Here is a 19852-nt window from a genome sequence, read left to right as displayed (position 1 = left end):
TTAAAAGGAATTTTATCTGCAACGATTCTCATGAAAAGTGATAAAATCACTGGTTTATTAGATAATACATTTTAGTCTGTGTTCTGAGATAATATTGTTCAAAGTGAACTAAAATGTTATGAATTTTCAACTAGATAGGATTAGATCATGGATATTGATCTTGTTTATTTATCATTCCTGCAATAATCAGGCTCGTAATATTACTGTCTTACTTACTTTTTTTTGTTCTTGAAAAATGTTGTGAGAACTTGCTAAACAGGTATATTATACTTATTTCAGGTGGGACTGGTAATGTATATATATATATATATATATATATATATATATATATATATGTATTTTGTGCATAGATATATCCTTATTGTGCTTTGTAGTATAGATGTATCTGGTGAACTTTTGGTTGTGGTTCCTTACATTCTGTCTTTCTACTGTCAACACTTCCTTTCCCTATACACTGTCATGATTTCAGAACTTCACTAACTTAATGCTTTTCAGTACTGATACATGGATATGTAGATTCATTGGTTATATGGATGTGTAGTTCTATGTACTTCAATATTTCAAATGTAAAATGTAAATCTGTAAATCCTGATTGGGCATGCTACTTATCAGATATTATCGTTGGTAACATTTTGGTTAAGTGGTACTAGTATTTAATCATCACCTTATCACTGAGTTTGACAATGTAACCGTTAAGACCATGCCAATAACAGTAAAATATGTGCCCATTTTGGATTAACTTTGAATAAAAACTAATCAAGATACAACCATGTTAAACTTTTAATGTCTTCATATTAACATAAGTAGGTTTTGAAAAGTTATTTTAGTAATCCTTCTCTCAATGTCTAGATATCCAGGAGTCCCTGCAAGTCATTCTGTCTCTGAACATGGAGATTGCTGTTTCTGCTTTGCCTGAAGGTAAGTGGCTTGATTCTTATTTAGAATAGAAACTAAGCCAAAACTGTCCATATTAAACCATAGTACTGTTAAAACCAGTGGTCATTTCTAAATTTACTCAAGCCCTACAGATCCTGTAATATGCAAATGATTAATTATCAGCTTCATCGACCTCAACATCAACCTCCTTGTCAGCCTCGACATCAGCCTCCTCGTCAGCTGTGACATCAGCCTCCTCGTCAGCTTCGACATCAGCCTCCTCATCAGCTTCGACATCAGCCTCCTCATCAGCTTCGACATCAGCCTCCTTGTCAGCTTCGACATCAGACTCCTTGTCTGTCTCGGTCTCAACAGATTCCCAGATCGCTAACAGTGGTGGTGATGATAATGGTTGGTATTATTAAACTATCCAGTTAATCTGAATTCAGTCATTACAATAACCTGTCTTTACTGCACATCATATCTCTTTTTGTGGTTGTAACTTCCATCAAATGTTACCAAATGATACTGTATTCAAAGTGTCATTTGCCTGTGCTAAAATTAACTTAATTTTCTTCAGAGCGTACATTCTGGAAACATGAGGCAGTCCTGTTGTTGGTGGATTTGAGGCGGGAAATGGAGCCTGTTTTCAGCAGTAGCACCAAGACACACAAGCAGGCATGGAAGAAGCTTGCTGAAGAAATAAAGAAGAGGGGACACAGATACGGTTTTACAGAATGTGAACGGAAGTGGAGAAATCTTAAGGATCGGTATGACAATTTCTAACTATAATCTGCTATCAACTAAACAAAATTTGATTAGTAAAGATTTCACCCTTGATAAAACAATTTATATTTATTTGCGTTTTGTTTATTTATAAAGCTATCTTCCGAAGTCATTCATTCACTTTAGTGTATCCGGAATATTCAAGATTAGTTAATTAATGTTTTAAAGAGATCAGCTCAAACATCCAGAACATATTTGTAGGTATTTGCTATACTTGAACAGAAATTTCAAAGTCTGCATTAAGTGTGAAATAAGACAAGAGGGATGAGTATGTGACCTTTCACTTAAGAATTTGAGCATTGTAATTTTCAAATATTTTCTCTTTTTGGCAGACAGAGGAAAATTAAAGAGAACAACAAACGCACTGGAAGTGGCCGGAACACCTGGAAATACTTTCAGCTAATGGAGGATGTTTCAAGAGGTGATCCTGCCGTTGAACCTATAGCTGCCTGTGGCAGTATGGAGCAACAGAGAGAGGAATCCTTGTCACCTCTACCAAACAGTGCTTCATCTCCTACTGCTCTCCCTGATGTACCACCTTCTACACCACAGGCAACACCAGTTCTTTATCAAACCCCACAGAGGAAGAGGAAGAGAAATGGAAATGATGACATCCTTGTACAGTTACGACAAGATTTAATAAATCAGCACGAGGACAGAATGGCCATCGATAGAAGAAAGGTTACTGCCCTGGAGGGAATTTTGGAGGCCATCAAAGAGAAATCTAATAGAAAATAAATACCCCAATCTACTTAACTGAACACAATTGGTTTCTTTTGAATTTCGGGAATTTATATGGGTTGTTTATTAGGTTGAATACGGTATACAAACTATACTTCTATGTAAATACTTAGCTCAATAAGTGTTTCAGTAATTTGTAAATTTTTTAATAGTTTTTCATATTAAATTTCGTTTCTCGAGGATGTAGAATTGATTAAACTGAATTTCAGTTTCATTCAATTTGTTGGCTTTAATATGCATTACGACAATAATGAGAATCAGATCTTATTTCAATATTCAAATCCATGTTCAGTAATGTTAAACAAGAATAACAATATAAGTGTAATAACATGTTCAGTTCTCTGTTATTGATGTTATTAAACCTTGAATTTGATAATTCATAACCAGTTATTGTCTTTCTTCCACCAGTGGCCATTCCTTCAATGTGAACACTTGTTTTAGTACTTGATCTACGTCTTTGAAATAATGCCATTTAGATAGTGAACAAATGCAACAGAGTATTAAGAGTAATAATTTTTTACTGCCAGGGACGAGTCCCATGCAGGATTCGGACCCGCACCCTTTGAGTCAGGTTGCCCATAAACAATACAAGCCGGATTTTATAACTGAATAAAGAAGATCTTTTACTTTCGGTGTCTATGTAACTGTCAGACTCATCTAATGATTTTAACTCTTAGAGTGCTGAAGTAAATATCAACAATAGAAATGATGTATCCTCATTTGTTGTAGTTGGTATCAAAACAGCTTTCAATCAGCAGCGTATTTAACAGACTGCTAAATTAGCCTCAAGGGTAGTTGTACAACCTATCATGTGGCCATTTCTTGAAATATTTCTTGAACATATGATGACAAGCGCTGGTGTTAAACTGTTTTAGCACAATTCTACAAATACAAATGATGCCACAAATTCTTATTACTCTTCATATTTATTACAAGATATCCAGACAGTTCATGACACCAAGAAAATTCATGCTAAAAGAAACTTGATGTGATCTCTCTTATCAAGGGCATGTTTGTCTTGGTGTTTGTTTTGAACACAACATGCACTTGGCATTTCTTCCTCTGGGGCACATTCCTCAATTTCCTGGTCCAGCTCAACATTTTCATACTTAAGGATGAAATTGTGTAGTACGCAACATGTGATGACAACTTGTGGAATGTCTCTAACATTTCTCATGTCGAGATACTTCAGTTTTCTAAATTTACCCTTAAGAAGGGCAAAACATCTTTCAATATCAACACGGGTTGAGCTATGTTTGAAATTGAAGGTTTTTTCCTCACTTGTCAAGTGACCATTGTCTCTATATGGCACTATCAAAGATGTTGAGAGGCCATAAGCAGAATCTCCCAATAGATGGTATTCCGGAGGTAAGGGATCACGCTCCAACTTCATTGCCAAGTAGCTGTTTCTGAATACCCGTGCATCATGCACAGATCCTGGATAGGCACAGTACACATCCAGGAAACTTAAACTACTGTCGCAAACACACTGGAGATGGAAGGCAGGATAACCCTTCCTACAAATATAGGAGTCTCGAAAGCTCTTAGGTCCAGGTATGGGGATGTAAGTACCATCAATAAATCCAATGGCTCCTGGAAAGCCATTCCGTGCAGCATTTCTTGTAGCTATGGGCTCCAAATCCTCCTTTGTGTGACGTGGCCACTTGATAAAAGTTTTCAAGATGTCATTTTTTGTAATTGTTCTAGAAAAATTCATCAAATAGTAGTGTAAGGATCCCTTACTGAGGCCAAATCTGTCGGCAACACTGCGGAATGCTTCTGTATTACTTAAATACCATATACAGGCCAAAGTTCTCTTCTCCAGTGACATGGTCCTGACTTCAGTGAAGGGTCCAATAACTTCTAACAACTTCTGTAATGTTCAAAATGTCAGCATTAAAAACAACATTGGAACAATACATATGAAATACATTGTGTCTCAAATAAAATAAACTTCACTCTCTCAATTCTTGACAAAAATGGATAAATTATAAATTATCAACGGGTAAATAATCACCATACATTTTTAAAATAACAGTGGTCCACATTTCCCAAAGTGTATATTTTGAAGAGATAAGGGTGCAAATTTGATTGTTCAAGAATTAATACATTAATGAAATATGTTTACATGATTTGTTTGACCCTATACAAAAGGCTTATACCTTTGAAGGGAAATTATATGCTTGACATCATTCCTTAGGCTGTTTCTTTAGCATAAAACATTATAGGCAACTATTAAATCCTCGCAATGGAAACCCAAATCAGGCCATTAAAGATCTATCTATCGCTATTTGAAGCTTTCGAATAAAGGCACTATTACATGTGTACGTTAGATCTACCTGAATCGACGATCTTGACAACCTGAAGTGAGCACGAAAGAGTGGGTCACTGTAGGTCGGGACAATGTCCTCCACATAGTTTGTGATGCGGCCAGTCCCCAAAGCCTCTTCTTGACTGTTAGATGCACTCCCTTCCACTGCGTTTAGGATAACCTTAACTGTGTCAATATGCGAACTGTCGCTCATATCAGCCAACTCGCTCAAAGCAAGCTGTAGAACGAAATCCATTGTACTGTCGTCGGCCATTTTGGATCAGTAAGGCAATCACAGTGAGCGATTACAACCGTTCAGCAGTGCGCGGCAAGCGATTAACAAGAGACTACAGTCCCATTCTTCGCACTTTCACTCGCTATGTGCCCTAGTCACTCGGTTTGCGCGTTCACGTGAAAATGGGGTGTGTCCCGATACTCTCAAGACCGAGGCAGAAGTGCCCTCAAACCATGTCGTAACCACTTCAAGACCGAGGGGGCTCTCGACCTCACTTGGCAGCGAAGTGACTACCCAGAAGGCTTTACGAATTCTCAATATCAACAAACATGCCCGAAAAGGAACCGCACAAATGTAAGTAGTTTTCCACAACCACGCATGTATTTGCAACAAAATGTATTGAGATATCTTAGTTAGACGTAAATGCAATAGAAAATCGTATTTTCGCGTTAAAACACGAACATTGCAAAATCGCTACTTTACGAAGTGCACTAATCTACCAAGGGAGCTGGCAAAAAAAAAATCTTCACGCTAAAAACTGTAAAGTAGGATAACTGTGCAGAAAATCACGGTTCAGCCCATCCCTGTTTTTATCTTAAACGAGTCGTGCTTTTACATTTACTGTACATGGCCAGTCGCTAAAGGAGCATAGTCAGAATACCGTTCTGGACTTAAGCGCTTGTTTACTGCACACAATTTCGGGTGTCGTGTTTTATTTACAATATGATTCTTTCATGTGAGATCAGAATGCATTAGTTTTCATCATGCATTATGAGTAATGTCTCCGAATTTCACGTGGAAATACAGTTGAAACAAACTACTATCACATAGTCCACTGCCTTCTCTGTAAACACATATTAAGTAAACTAATTACCTTCTCAAAATGTTGTCCAAATGTGGAGACAATTCTAAAGCATATGTGATGCTGGCCAATAGAAGGCTCATACAGCCATAAGAATAACATGTCAATTTTGTGTATCTATTCACTATCAAATAATTATCCAGGACACATCCTATAATTTCCTGTCTCACATCAACTTGTTGAGCATCCTATACACAGTTGTTTTTGTACAATACATCAGCATTAAGTAATTCTTGTTTTTTCCACCCAACCTAAAGGCCACTGTAGAACGTCCCGTGGAAGAGCTGGTCACCATCACAGCTACCACGCCATCCACACCACCGGGCACGTCGTTGGCACCTTCTAATCCGGCGCCAAACCCCAAATCACCCAGAAAAAAAAGGAAGCACGATACACTCCTTGACTTTTTGAAAGTGGAGTCTGCCGGAGTGAGGAAAAGGCTCGAAGAAACTGTGGCCAAAACTGAGCGGTTCCTGTCCTTTTTGGGAAGCTCGTGGACAAATTTCCAGAACAGTGACATCTCTGCAATGTTTCCCTTTGTTTTATAAAAGGAAAATATTTTTTTTCAGTTCCAGTTTGTGTTTTCCAGCTTCATGGAAGTATTGGTATATTTTTGTTAAAATTTGTGACACATTATTTATTTACTATTATGTATTTTGGCCCAATGTGAGTTTGTTTTTCTGAAAGTAAACTATTATTTAAGCTGGAGTGATTTGTAGTTGTTTTCTGTCCAACAGTCACATAGTTCACACACAGTATCTCACATCATTATGAAATAAACCACCAAGGTGTTACTCAAAATGAAGATGTTTATTGAATAGTAATGCAGAAAAGCACATAATGCAAATGTGGGTCTGACTAAAATATGGCTTTTGGGCAATTTATTCCATATTAACTGTGGACAATTCTTTGTACGGTGGACCTGGGAACCCTGAAGACCCGTGACACCACACGGTAGGACAGAGCGTGGGCCAGCCAGTACACGTAGATCAGGACCTCCAGCCACGGCCCTGTTCCCTCTTTAGCAGCTCCTGCAGGGCCCACATAACCTTCTTGCTCAACCTTAAGTCCTGAATGAGTTCTGACTCCACATAGAACCATAAGCACAGGATGGGAACATTCCTGTCCAACCTGTCCACGCTTATGGGACAGCCACTCTGGAACACAATAGATAACAAACAATTTAGACATAAATGTGGGCATAGAAAAGAAAAAGACCGCTTTAACTGTGATGTAAGCATCATGAAAAAATGTTGAAATGACCTTTTTTATATCCAATGACAACTCTTTTGAATTAAATTCCTTATGAACTAAGGTTTTTGGGTCGTACAGGGAAGTTTGGTGACGATATTATGTCAGCTTAAGGGTCAGGTGGACTGTTCTTGTGTTTGTTTACTTTTCGTCATGTCACACATTCAAGACCCCTACTATAAGTCATAAAATGGCATTGAGATACTAATAAGTAGATTGCCATTTATGTCTACACAAACATAGGGTATTATGTGAACGTGCATTGTATGTTAACTCTTACTGTATTTGACTGAACGGGTCATTTTTTTTAATGAGTGTACGTACCTTGTAAAGATGAATCAGCACTACATAGCGCCGAAGCTGTCTTCAGTATAGCACATTTCTCCTCCGTTGATTGGAGACACGGAAAAGATGATGAGCTTTCAGGCAATCGGTAATAACACAGCTGTAGCGGGCATTTTTAACGTTGCACGAACTCTCCAACTGACACACTACAGGTTGAGACTCGAGTTGTTTACATGTGACGTAGGCCTTTACGTCACTAAGGTCTACAGCCAATTAATATTACCGCCATCTCCTGGACAGGGGTGGAACCTTGCAAGTCTTGTCCAAACCATCTCCACTTTGCACTCGACTCACTGAGGGGACTTCCCTATGGAGGGACCTCACTGGAGGGTTCTCAGGGCCAAGTGAGAGAAATGGGATTGGGCCATGTCTGATCACTCTCCTGAACACGCCTCTGTTGTCAGTCTGTCTGCGGACCTCAGTTTACTCTAGGCAAGCTTTTCGACCCTGACTGACCTCTGTTTTTGCTCCCGTCTGTTTCCTGGTTTCGACCCATATGATTTTGACCATGTTTTTGCTCTCCTGTCCCGGCTACTGATCCGTTTTTTTTCCGTTCCCGACACCGCCATCGCTCGCCACGAAAGTGCCAATTCCGCATTCAGAGCGACATGCTTTCCGCGACCAGCGATCACCGGATTGTGTGTGCAATCCTTTTCTTTCTTCCCAATAAAACTGAGTGAAACGTAACGCAAGTGGGTCCTGTCTCCTTTCTGGTCCTGACAGTTCTATTTGTTAGGTACAGCAAATGTTTGTTTTTAAAAGATCGGTATTTTCGTACTTATCTATTTTTGTTTTCTTTCCTTTTCTCTTTTTTCATTACTTTTCAAAATGTGTAAAGTGCTGTGTTGATTATTTGACTACTCTACGTTTTTATAACCCTTTATTTTCACTATGGTTGTTTTTAAAAGTGTTTACAAATAATGCACAATCAAATCGCTTGGAAATAGATTAAACATATCATCAGTGATAATGATATAAAATATGTATCATATAACAAACCAAAAGGCTCACAATCATGGGCTGCTTTCTGCCCAGTCTTGAGGTATTTGCCGGCTCGTGATACCATAGAAGAGCCATGAATTTTAAAAAAAGAAGCACTTTCCACCTTGACCACCACCTCTTCGACCTGTTGCATTTTTGTTGGTGCTACAGGTTCCTCAAAACAAGAACTTACAGGCTCAGAGACAGCTTCTTCCCCAAGGCCATCAACACTAAAACGAGCCCACAAAACTGTTTTTCTCTAAGCACTTCGTTGTATATATTTTATTCCCACCTTTTATACTGATACTTTTCTACATTTTTACTATTTCACGTCTATTTTACAAGTTTTACCCTCGAGTGCCATGTCCAATCTCGATGCATAAAATGTTTTACAACGTTGATATCAATGACAATGAAGACAATAAAGACAATTCAATTCAATCTCCATCCACTACATGGCAGTAAACTCCCAACCTTTTTTCTATCGTAAAAGAAGAAGAACATACCCTTCCGTTATTGGACCAAATCTAAAGCGCGGATCTCGGATGAAAACATCCATATTTTGACAACACAGCTAACAATACACGCTTACAATTGCATATTTATCATTAAATAAATAAATATATGTTTTTAATTTTGTTATGGAAGGTAGGTGTAGTGTTGAGACGCTGACAGAGTTGGAATTTTCTTCGCCATCGAGCGTTTTAAAAGTGGATTCCGACGTTTTTCTCTGCGCTGGAGGCGACGAGATTTTTATTTTTAATTGCCAAAATAAAACATTGAAGGTAAGTTTAAATCAAAGCTCATTCACTTGGTAAATACAGGGAACCCTCGCTATAACACGGTTCTGTTTTCACTGTTTCGCTACTTCACAGATTTTCGTTGTGTTTTGCATTCTGATTTTCTATAACAAAACGTTCTTCACCGCCAAAAGTATTTATTTGCATTTTACAATATTTTACAAACTAATACTTGTTTTAACGTTCGGTTTACTGCAACTTCGTCAAACATACGGCCCACGGGCTGGATCTGGCCCATAGGCTGATTTAATGCAGCCCCCTGTAAATTTATGAATGTGTCAAACTAAAGCCCCAAATTCTTGTCTATCAAAAAGTTGGTATTTTTAATCATTATCTTGTGTTAGGGTATCCAGTGACCCGGTTCAAGGTTATAAAATGTAATAACTGATGTGTTTTAGGGGGCATAAAAGCAAATTACAACGTGAATATATGGTTATAGATGCATAAAATGTTTGGATGTTGTATTAACTATATTGAGCGATACTTCTTTCAGGATTCTGTTAGACCCCGAACTGTAACAATAGTTAGTGGTGCCAATTCATAACGCAACATGTGGGTTAATAAATACAAACAAAATGCTCCTTCCAACCGCCAGAGCGCAGCAAAGGTGTAAAAATAGCTAAATTCCGGTTTGGTTTCATGTTGAAGACAATATTGTGCAGTATTTTGACAGATTCAGTCGTCCCAGCCTAGTACTTTCATCTAATTTTATTGCCCCTTGACTGCCAGACCCCTTTATTTTTTTAATTCATTTAAAAGCAGTATAACTTGAGGCAAGCATATTTGTATTCATGGCTCCCACTTGAGTTTGTTTATGAATGTGATGTCTGTGGTGAGTTGGTTCAGATGTAGAAAGCTGCATTTACTCAACTGTTAAAAACTAAAATTGTTAACACATTCAATGGCAAAAAAAAACATTTTCCCATTGTTTGTGAATAAACGTGCTCTGCCTAGAAAAGTGTCAAGGTTAAAGCTCGTATTAGGATGAAGAAAAGAACACACTCTGAGTCGGACATTGGGTTTTTGATAGCCCTTCCATCGGCGGCCCGTGATTCCAAAGTCTGCTTCCAAAATTGGCTCAGGAAGGGATCACACTCCCCAGATGGCTATTTCTTTGGGAACATAGACATAAAACAGCACATCCGATTGTTTTAAGTGAGATCATGTGAATACTGTACATGAAACGAATCTGATTGGTTTAGACAGAAACACATGTTTAAATGAAGTGAATAATTCTGGTCGTTAGATGGCGTGTGAGTATAATAAATGAGTAATAAGGACAGTAAAACTTTGTAACACAAAGGGTAAAATGAGTCATTTATAAAGTCAAAGAATGTGGAAAGGGAGGCAAGCTCTTGAGCAGGCTTCCCGGCACAAAAGTGAAGGCCAACTTGATTAATAGTTAGCGGGCCCCAAGAGTATACAATTGTTGCAAGAATACAAACAGCTCCTGGATATAATCTTTGGCTTCATTAAGGCGCTTTAAAACAAAAAAAAAAACCTTACAAAGGCAAATTCAAACTATAATCAATTATAATCTCCCTTACAAAAAGATTGATTGTGATTTATAAATTAGGCTTCAAATGTAGAATAAATCATAAAGCATAGTACTGAAAAACAATACGAAATATTTGGCGTTTACATTTCTTACTGATCCGGCCCACCTGAGAACAAAAGGTCGGGATCCAGCCCCTGAGCCAAATTGAGTTTAACATGCCTGGTTTGTAGCCTATTATGGGTAATCTCTGTTCCCGATAAATGAGGACAATGCAATAGTTTGACCATAAACAAATCCTATATTTACATTTTTCCAGGCCATCGTCGTTTTTCCTGATGCTGTGAGCGACTTGGTTGTAAACAAAGAAAATAAAACCTTTTACGTGTCTTGCAACACTGGAGTTTACTGTCTTGGTTTGTCATCTTTGGAGACCAGGTGAGTATTCATTTTTAAGTCAACTCACATGTACAATAGACCCCGGGTAAACGAAAACAATCTATCCTGAAGTGGGTATAACAAAGTGATTTTTTTTTTTAAAGCAGGGGAAAAACAATGCACGTGCATATGATTACATCATATCTAAAAAGATAAATATGTGAAGGAAAACAACATTTTATTTACCTTTGGTGTTTCGTAACTTGAGCTGGTTTAGTGGAGTAGCGGGTAGATGCGGGGTGGGAGGAGACTGCAAGGAAGCCTTCCACTTGCAAGGTTTCACTTTAGTTTTTATTAAAATACCTGCTTGTTGATTGATACCGGCCATGTAATTTAGCAAGGGCAGCAATGGGTGTGCTGTCCTCATATTTCTTGATCATCACAAGCTTTTTTACCTGGTTATTATATTTTTACTTCTCCCTTGAGCATCACTGGAAGCTCGGGCACCTAACGCCCAAAACATACGATATTGTATTTCAGACTCGGAAAGTCGACAAGATTACGAACTGAATGCAAAAGGAGAAAGACATTGTTGGAGGTAGTTCAGCCAATCGCAGACCAGCATTTGACATAACATCAACAAATAGCAGACAGGCGTCTTGAATTGAACTGTATTGTTTTTATTGTCATTGATATCAATGTTGTGAAATGTTGTATGCCATGAGATTACACATGGCAATCTAGGGTGAATATGAAATATAGAGAAAAATAAGAAAAGATTCTCGGGATAAATCTTACAAACGTACCTAGTCCTACGCACGAACACCATAAAGTTTGAATCTTCTACGTTTTTGGGCATGCGACATAATTTGTTGTTGATATGGTAGAGCAGGGACAATATCTTAAAGGGGGGCTGAAAAACATATTTTTCCACTCCGTATAGTAAAAACATCTTAAGGCGGGTTCTCTGTATCCCCTGGATCTACTGTATATGCCACTATTTCTAATTGATGGTCAAGTGCTATGAAAGTGCCATAAAGAGAATACAGTTTGTGAGGTAATGTACTGTGATTTCTCTTTAAGTTCGGAAGTACCTCCAACTGTGCCTCAAGTAGAAGTTTCCTCCAAACATGTTGTTATCAGAGAAGAAGAAGTCTTATCCTTGCTTCTGGTCAAGTCTGTTCTCCTCACCTTAAGGCTGACCAACTCATCCTGGTTTTTGACGCAATATAAAATCCCCGAAGACCCCATTTTCGGCATCTACGAAAGGCTCGGTTCGTTTAAATTGCCGGCGGTGTCAGACCTGGCAAGCGAGAGGAAACCGGTGTTGTTTTGTGTCCACTCCTCCGATTGGCAGCTGAGTTTACATAATGGCCACGCCCATCTCGACTCGGTCCTCTTTAAGCTTCTATTCGGGATCGACTCTGCTTTGGTCAAGTCACCCATGGTTGTCTGCGGCCTGCCGGATGGACGACTGTGTTTTGTGCCTCATGGTGTTCCGGGATCCAAGCTCAAAGTCCTCTACAGTCTGGAGCAGCCAGTTGTGTTTGTCGGCGCCTTTACCGGCACCCGGTCAGATCCGGTCGGATGTTTGGTGGCGCTGGGAGAACTCGGTAAAGTTGTCTTGGTCAGCAAGCAAGGAGGATCAGACGAAGGAGGCCTCAGAGCTAGTTTTACGGAGGTTTGTGTTACCGGACCTGTGATGTGCGCCTGTCCCGGTATACGTTGCCTTTACTACGGCACGGGATCCGACCTTCTTCGACTAGACCTGTCCTTGACCACCTCTGAAGAATCGGCAAGGGGAGAAGCAGGATGGGAAAATGGCGAAAGGAACGTCAGCAGTTTAAATGTTTGCGGAGTCGTCGCCTTGGCAGTACTGGCAGGGAACGTCGAAGGTGAGAAAACACGGCCAGTTTTTCCTTAAAATTAGACAATTTTTTCCGATTTCCGACCTAGGTCAAGTGGATCTGCTGGGACTGTCAAGCATGGGGCAACTCAAGAAGATTAGCTGGCGAGATGGAGGTTCGTCCCAGCTTCCGTCTTCTCACATCGGCCGAAGCATCAGAGATGTTCTGTCAGCTATTGGAAATGTTTATGAGAGGTACTAACAGTATTAACCCTGTAAGACCCAGTCTTGTAAAATTACAACATTTGTATGTATTCCAGGAAGTGGTAGAATTTATTACTTTCTTCACATTAACATAGTCCTTGGCTTCTGTTGTTTGGACACAGTGTTTCTGAATGGGACAGTTTTATACGTAAGCCTGACTGACAGGTGTAGATCTCAGAACAGCAAGAGGACCCAGATGCGTAAAGTTTCTCACACAAGCTTTATTTTACGGGAATGGGGCAGTCATGCACATTAACACGAATGCCAGTGATTCGGCAATCATTGGGCGGAAGAAGTAAGGCAGAAGTCTGGCGTAGGACAAAACAGGAAGCCAGAGGCAGACGAGATCGATACCTGTTACACGAGCAGATACCGGACCGACGGGGTCGATACCGGACAGGACGGGACAGACAGGATTGATATCAGATACTGGAGACAGATATCAGACAGGGCGAGACAGACGGGATAGATGCCAGACACTGGAGACCGATATCAAACAGGACGAGATAGACGGGAACAATACCCGATACTGGAGATTGTAGCAAGGTAACAGACAGGACAAGACAGACTGGATCGATACCAAACACTAGAGACGAGCTGGAGACGACCCGCAGCTGGTGCCAAACGGGCGGGGCCAATTGAGGGCAATGGGTAACTGTGACAGTAGAACTTTCACAATTTCAAAACTTTGGCTGAGCAACAACACTTTCAGAATTATTGTTTGTGTTAATTACTGTAATAACAATCAATTGAGCAAGTGTTGTTGTTTTTTACTGAGGTATAAACATTTGCACCTATCTGTTCTGATGATGATTACCCAGTGTTGTCATATTACAACATTCTCATAAAACATTCCAATGTTTTTTTTTTTTCAAACATTTGATTTTTATCTCCAAATAGTTCCAATTACACCATCAAAGTGGTTTATTTTTTGCATTTATGTTTTTCTAAATCGGGGTTAAAGGCTTTATTTGTTAGTTATATGTGTGAGTTTTTTTAGTATATGATTTTTTTTTTTTTTTTATATTCAATTTTTACTTATTTTTTTTTTAATACTTCTTACATTTATTTATTTTTTGTTCACATATACATTTTTCAGGAGTGTGGCTTGTTATTACAATTCAAAAAAAAAAATACTTTTTTCATGCGTCAGTTTTTTGTCAACAAATCAATTAATCGGAGAATTCAAAATAATTGTATTTCCTTTGTTAAAAGATACTTAAAAATACAACAAAAAATGAGATAATTAAAAAACAGATTTCCTTTTTCAATAATAAAACATTCTAATTTTAATTAAGAAAAAAATAAATCTAATATAATATAAATATTCCTTATTTTAAAAAAGATATATTTAAATTAATAGAAAATAAAAATAATTATTTCCATCCTTTAATTCTTAAAAAGAAGAGTGAAATAACAATAATAATACAAATAAATGGATGAAAAATAAATATAATGATTATTAAAAAAAATAGATCACAAATAAAAAAATATTCCTTCCATTCTTGAATTCTTAAACAGAAGATAGTGAAGAAAAAATAGATAAAAATAATAAATTTGAAAAATATATATTAAAATAAAACCTAAAATAGATTACAAATAAATAAATAATTATTTCCCTCGTTGAGTTCTAAACCAAAAGAACATTTCTTATAAAAGAAAATAAATGCATTTTAAAAATGACATTATCACCCTTTTTCAACCTTTACCCTTGTTAATGCCCTTAAACAATAATTGATATACAAATGACTAGAATTTAAAAAAGACTTAATTACAAAAAGTAAGTAGATGAATTAGAAACCAAAGTGATGGCCATCGTTGAATTCTAAAACTGAAAATTGTGGAATTAAATCCAAAATTGAGGACTGGAATTACTACAAAGACTTATATGAATAACAGACTGTTTTTCCCCCTTTTTTAGATCTTCTGCTCTAAAAGCCTCACTGAAATCCAGGAACCAAACCTTGAAAACCCTCAATCAGGTCCTCAACATCAGCATGTTACTGAACACCAGGACACCCACAACTTCTCAACAGACCCCGATCGGATGCCTCGCCACTACCAGCTGGAGCACATTGCTTCACAAGGACACGTTGACCTTGAATTTAGTCCTAAACAACACCAGTTCCTACAACCTGGAGTATGGCTGGACTTTAAACATCAGCGCGTCTTCTTTGTGTCAGTCCGATCAAACGGGTAGCTGCTCCACAAATTATTCTTTTCCTTTCCAGAACCTTCCTCCAGGTGACAAGTTAGAGATCTCCTTCCCACTCGATCTAGAAAACTCGCCGTTGCCTTGCTCCGTTTCCTGCTCGCTCACATTTTCGCTCTCGAGACTCCTTGGAGAGGAAGTCACCAAATCGCTGCCTGAATTTGGCCTCCTCAATTTACCCTTGAACACGCTGATTGTTGACTTCTTGCACGCTCTCCGCCCAATCACCAAGAGAAGATCCTCCTCTCAAGTGGACGCCGTACGAGCGTTTTTGAAATCCCGCCTCTGCGAGGATAAGGCTTCCGTTGACGGGCAGCATTCTACCACCATTAAGCTGTCGTCGTGGTTGCTAAAGAATTCTGGGGCTCAAAACGTCTCGTTGTTGGACTGGCTACTCTGTGAAGGCCACAAAGGTGTGAGGATGGGAGAAAAAATGACCATAGAGGGCTCGTCAGTCCGTGCACAAGGGCCCGACGGACACATCATAAAGCTGAACACAAAAGAGGTGGATAATGATTCCAATAGTGGCACAATTTCTTCTTAATTTTGTTTTCCCACATACAGATGGAGCTTGTAGAAGACGGTGCAATCAGTACTGAGGAGCTCAAGGACATTGTGGAGGTTCAGGTTGAGAGCTCTTCATTGGCAGCCGTTTGTGGGATGCACTACGCGGTCCTGCGGAGAGTTCAGGTTACAATTGATCTCACTTTTTGTACTCAAATTCAAAGGATGAAGTAAGTGTAACTGAAAACAATTGAAATAGTCACACTACGCTTGGTCACTTTAACAGGGCCTTGCAAAAGTATTTGGTCTTCTTGAACTTTTCAACCCTTCAGCTGAATAATATTGCACGCCTCACTTTTCTGTTTAATAAAGAATAAAATAGCTGAAAGGGGAATCACACTTCTCAGCCTCCCTGGTAAGATCTATTCATGGGTACTATAGAGAAGGGTCCGCCAGGAGATCCAATCTCGGATTCAAGAAGAGCAGTGTGGTTTTCGTCCCGGCCGTGCAACACTGGGCCAGCTCTATACCCCCTGCGGGGTCCTTGAGGGTGCATGGGAGTTTGCCTATCCGGTCTACATGTGTTTTGTGGACTTGGAGAAGGTATTCGACCGTGTTCCTCGGGAGGCCCTGTGGGGGTGCTTCGGGAGTATGGGGTACCGCACAGTCTTATCCGGGCTGTGCGGTCCCTGTATGCCCGGTGCCAGAGTCTGGGCCGTATTCCCGGCAGTAAGTCTGATTCGTTCCCGGTGAGAGTTGGACTTCGCCAGGGCTGCCCTTTGTCACCGATTCTGTTCATAACTTTTATGAACAGAATTACTAGGCGCAGCCTTGGTGGGGATGGAGTCCGGTTTGGGGGCCTCAGCATTGCATCTCTGCTTTTTGCAGATGATGTGGTGCGGTTGGCTTCGTCAGGCCATGATCTTCAGCTCTCACTGGAGCGATTCGCAACCAAGTGTGAAGCGACCGGGATGAGGATCAGCACCTCTAAGTCCAAGATCATGGTACTCAGCCGGAAAAGGGCGGCATTCTCCCTCTGGGTTGGGGATGAGATATTGCCCTCAGTGGAGGAGTTCAAGTATCTTGGGGTCTTGTTCACGGGTGAGGGTAGGATGGAATGAAAGATCAGCAGACGGGTCGGTGCAGCGTCTGCCGTCATCCGGACCCTGTACCGGTCCGTCGTGGTGAAGAGGGAGCCGAAAGGCAAAGCTCTCGATCTACAGCTCGATATACGTTCCTACCATCACCTACGGTCATGAACTGTGGGTTATGACCGAAGGAACACGATCCTGGATACAAGTGGTTGAAATGAGTTTCCTTCGCAGGGTGTCTGGGTTCTCCCTTAGAGATAGGGTGAGAAGCTCATTCATCTGGGAGGGACTCTGTAGAGCCACTGGTCCTCCGCATTGAGAGGAGCCAGTTGAGGTGGCTCGGATATCTGATAAGGATGCCTCCTGGAGGTCTCCCTTGGGAAATGTTCCGGGCATGTCCCACTGGCAGGAGGCCCCGGGGGCGACCCAGGTCACGCTGGAGAGACAATGTCTCTAGGCTGGCCTGGGAACGCCTCGGGATCCTGTCGGATGAGCTGAAGGAAGTGGCTTGGGATAGGGACGTCTGGGCTTCCCTTTTAAGGCTGCTGCCCCCGCGACCTGACCCCAGATAAGCGGAAGACAATGGATGGCTGGAAAATAGCTAAACAACGTCACCAAAATTTCCATTCTTTGAAGCCTGAAATGTAACCAAAGGTTCAAAAGTTTAAGGGGGCTGAATTCTTTCGCAAGGGATTGTATATACTGCAACAAATGAAGAATATATTCTGATTTTAGTATACTTCTTTTTTTTCAAGATAATTTGACCTGTTATAAGAAATATATATAAAATGAGAAAGAGTTTGATCCAGTTTTTGCTCCTTCGTTTTGCTCATTTTATATAGTTTTTTTAATGTTTTTTTATTTTAGTATAAATAATGTAATTTAATGATTTTTTAAGGTGTACCATTTGTTATTTAATTAAATCTATTTTGACCTATTTCTCTTGTAAAATAAGAAAAATGAATTTAAATTTCAAGCTATTTTATGATATTTTACTTCCTATTTCAGACATACAAGATATTTTAAACTGCTTTCCACGAAAATAAGACAATTGTACTTAAAATGAGAAAAGAGGTCAACTCCAGCAATTGTTGGAATTTATTTAGCTCATTTTAATTAATTTTTCTCTGTAATCTGATTTTACTATAATTAATCAAGTTTCAAGAAATAGTAAGATATTCGATTTATTTTTTGGGAAGATATTTTCACCTGTTTTTCTAGTAAGCTAAGAAAAATATACCCGAAATAAGAAAATAGTCCGAACCACCAAATGCTTGATCATTTTGCTTATTCAAAGTATTTTTTTCTTTGTCTTCTGATTTTAGTAAAATGGACCTATTTTCAAGATATTAGGATATTTTTCTTACTTTTTATTGAAAATAATTTTACCCCTTTTCCTCGTAAAAACACAAACTGTATTTAGAATAAGAAAAAGGCTCCAATCCAGCAATGGCTTCATCTTTTTGCTCATTTTAATAATTGTATTTCTATGTTTTCTGATTTGGACAGGTAATTTGTCTTATTTCAAATCATTTAAGATAATTCTGTTACAATTTTGTATATTTTTCAGTGTATTTTGAACCATTTAAATTGTAAAATAAAAAGGATACATAGAATAAGAAAAAAAATGTCAAATCCAGCAATTGCTTGATTGTTTTGCTCATTTTAATTATTTTCTTCTTTTGATTTAAATTAAGTTTAATTGATCTTATTAGTTTATTAAATATATTTTGACTTGTTTTTCTAGTAAAATAAGAAAAATATACTTAAAATGGCTGTAATCCAGTAATGGCTGGATATTTTTGCACTTTTTAATTGTTTTTAAATTTTAATTCTTTAAATAAGCAAATGATCTAACATCTACTAGCTGCCATAAGTTGGCGTTTTTAATGGATATGTTTTTTCTTATTTTTTTAGAGGAACAAAATCCGAAAGGTTACACCTAAATTGAGGAAAGTCTTGTGCCAATAATGTACAAACTGTTTTCTTTTTGTAGTATCTGCATAAATGAGGATTTGTCCGGTGAATGTCTGGGGCAGACCACCAGGCCATTAAATTACTGATGGAAACCCTGGAGTTGAGGAACATATTTTAGAGAGGAAATTTATCGTTATATCTTCAATTTCTTTCCAGAATTTGTTGCAGAGTGCTCCTGAAAGGCCTTCCTCCACAATTCAAATGCAAAGTTTGCATGTAAGAGAGGCTCTAGAGCGCGCAGAGGTAAATATGAATCATTTTCTTTTACAAGAATGCAAATAGATGAATTCCTTTCAAAATGTATCATATTAATTATTGTTTTTGGTTTTACCTGTCGGTCCACGGGAATCCCAGGAAACTCTGCGGCAGCTCCAGCAAAGCCGAATCTCTTGCAGCTTCGGCGAGGGCGTGTCCACCAACAAGGTGACGTCACGTCTTCTCAGTGCATACGAACAATTCCGGAGAAATGAAAATTCCCTGCCTATTATTTGACATTTGTCCTAGAATGTGTGTGTTTTTTTTTTGTTTTGTTCAAGAAGTAAATTAGAAGTTCTGGACCATAGCTTATATTAAATGACGACTGATTGTATCTTTCTGATATATGACAAGCTCTGTTCATCGATTATTATTTATTTTTAATACAGCATGTATACAGACTTGTTTTCAGACATTTTTCTTTAAAGTCTTTAAATTATTGTGCAATAAATCCTGACAGTCAAAAAGAGGGTTAAATAAAAGAAAGATATTTGGAAACCTTAAAAAAAACGCACCGAACGCTCTACATTCAATGCTCCAACAGGGGGCAGTATAGTTCTGTAAAACATCTGTTTTTTCAATTCCCTAATCAAGTAACCGAGAAGAAAAATAATTGTTTTGAATAATTTATAGTTCATAGAA

At 38.7% G+C, this 19852-nt stretch overlaps 2 protein-coding genes across 2 annotated transcripts; both read left to right on the top strand.

The window, feature by feature from the left end:
• The first annotated feature begins 887 nt into the window (after nucleotides 1-887).
• On the top strand, nucleotides 888-2595 carry LOC148347210 (uncharacterized). The gene is made up of 4 exons (XM_088324247.1): nucleotides 888-918; nucleotides 1060-1287; nucleotides 1457-1646; nucleotides 1995-2595. The coding sequence occupies exons 1-4, from the start codon at nucleotides 888-890 to the stop codon at nucleotides 2398-2400; spliced, it is 855 nt and encodes a 284-aa protein (XP_088180373.1). The 3' UTR covers nucleotides 2401-2595.
• Nucleotides 2596-8940: 6345 nt separating this feature from the next.
• faap100 (FA core complex associated protein 100) lies at nucleotides 8941-19611 on the top strand. Its single transcript, XM_088323491.1, has 8 exons — nucleotides 8941-9173; nucleotides 11003-11121; nucleotides 12145-12956; nucleotides 13018-13162; nucleotides 15093-15888; nucleotides 15948-16073; nucleotides 19112-19198; nucleotides 19310-19611. Exons 1-8 carry the CDS (start codon nucleotides 9030-9032, stop codon nucleotides 19445-19447), a joined length of 2367 nt encoding a protein of 788 aa, XP_088179617.1. The 5' UTR covers nucleotides 8941-9029; the 3' UTR covers nucleotides 19448-19611.
• Nucleotides 19612-19852: the final 241 nt, after the last annotated feature.

This window comes from Urocampus carinirostris, chromosome 19, assembly GCF_059441175.1.
Source record: "Urocampus carinirostris isolate Australia breed hairy pipefish chromosome 19, RoL_Ucar_1.0, whole genome shotgun sequence".
NCBI lineage: Eukaryota > Metazoa > Chordata > Actinopteri > Syngnathiformes > Syngnathidae > Urocampus > Urocampus carinirostris.
This window is presented reverse-complemented; position numbering and strand designations above follow the sequence as displayed.

Coding starts and splice junctions, on each gene's coding strand:
- LOC148347210 (XM_088324247.1), top strand. CDS start 888: ATGGAGATTGCTGTTTCTGCTTTGCCTGAAG. Junction 919..1,059: donor TGTTTCTGCTTTGCCTGAAG/GTAAGTGGCTTG, acceptor ATTAATTATCAG/CTTCATCGACCTCAACATCA. Junction 1,647..1,994: donor TGGAGAAATCTTAAGGATCG/GTATGACAATTT, acceptor TCTTTTTGGCAG/ACAGAGGAAAATTAAAGAGA.
- faap100 (XM_088323491.1), top strand. CDS start 9,030: ATGGAAGGTAGGTGTAGTGTTGAGACGCTGACAGAGTTGGAATTTTCT. Junction 9,174..11,002: donor GCCAAAATAAAACATTGAAG/GTAAGTTTAAAT, acceptor ACATTTTTCCAG/GCCATCGTCGTTTTTCCTGA. Junction 12,957..13,017: donor ACTGGCAGGGAACGTCGAAG/GTGAGAAAACAC, acceptor TTTCCGACCTAG/GTCAAGTGGATCTGCTGGGA.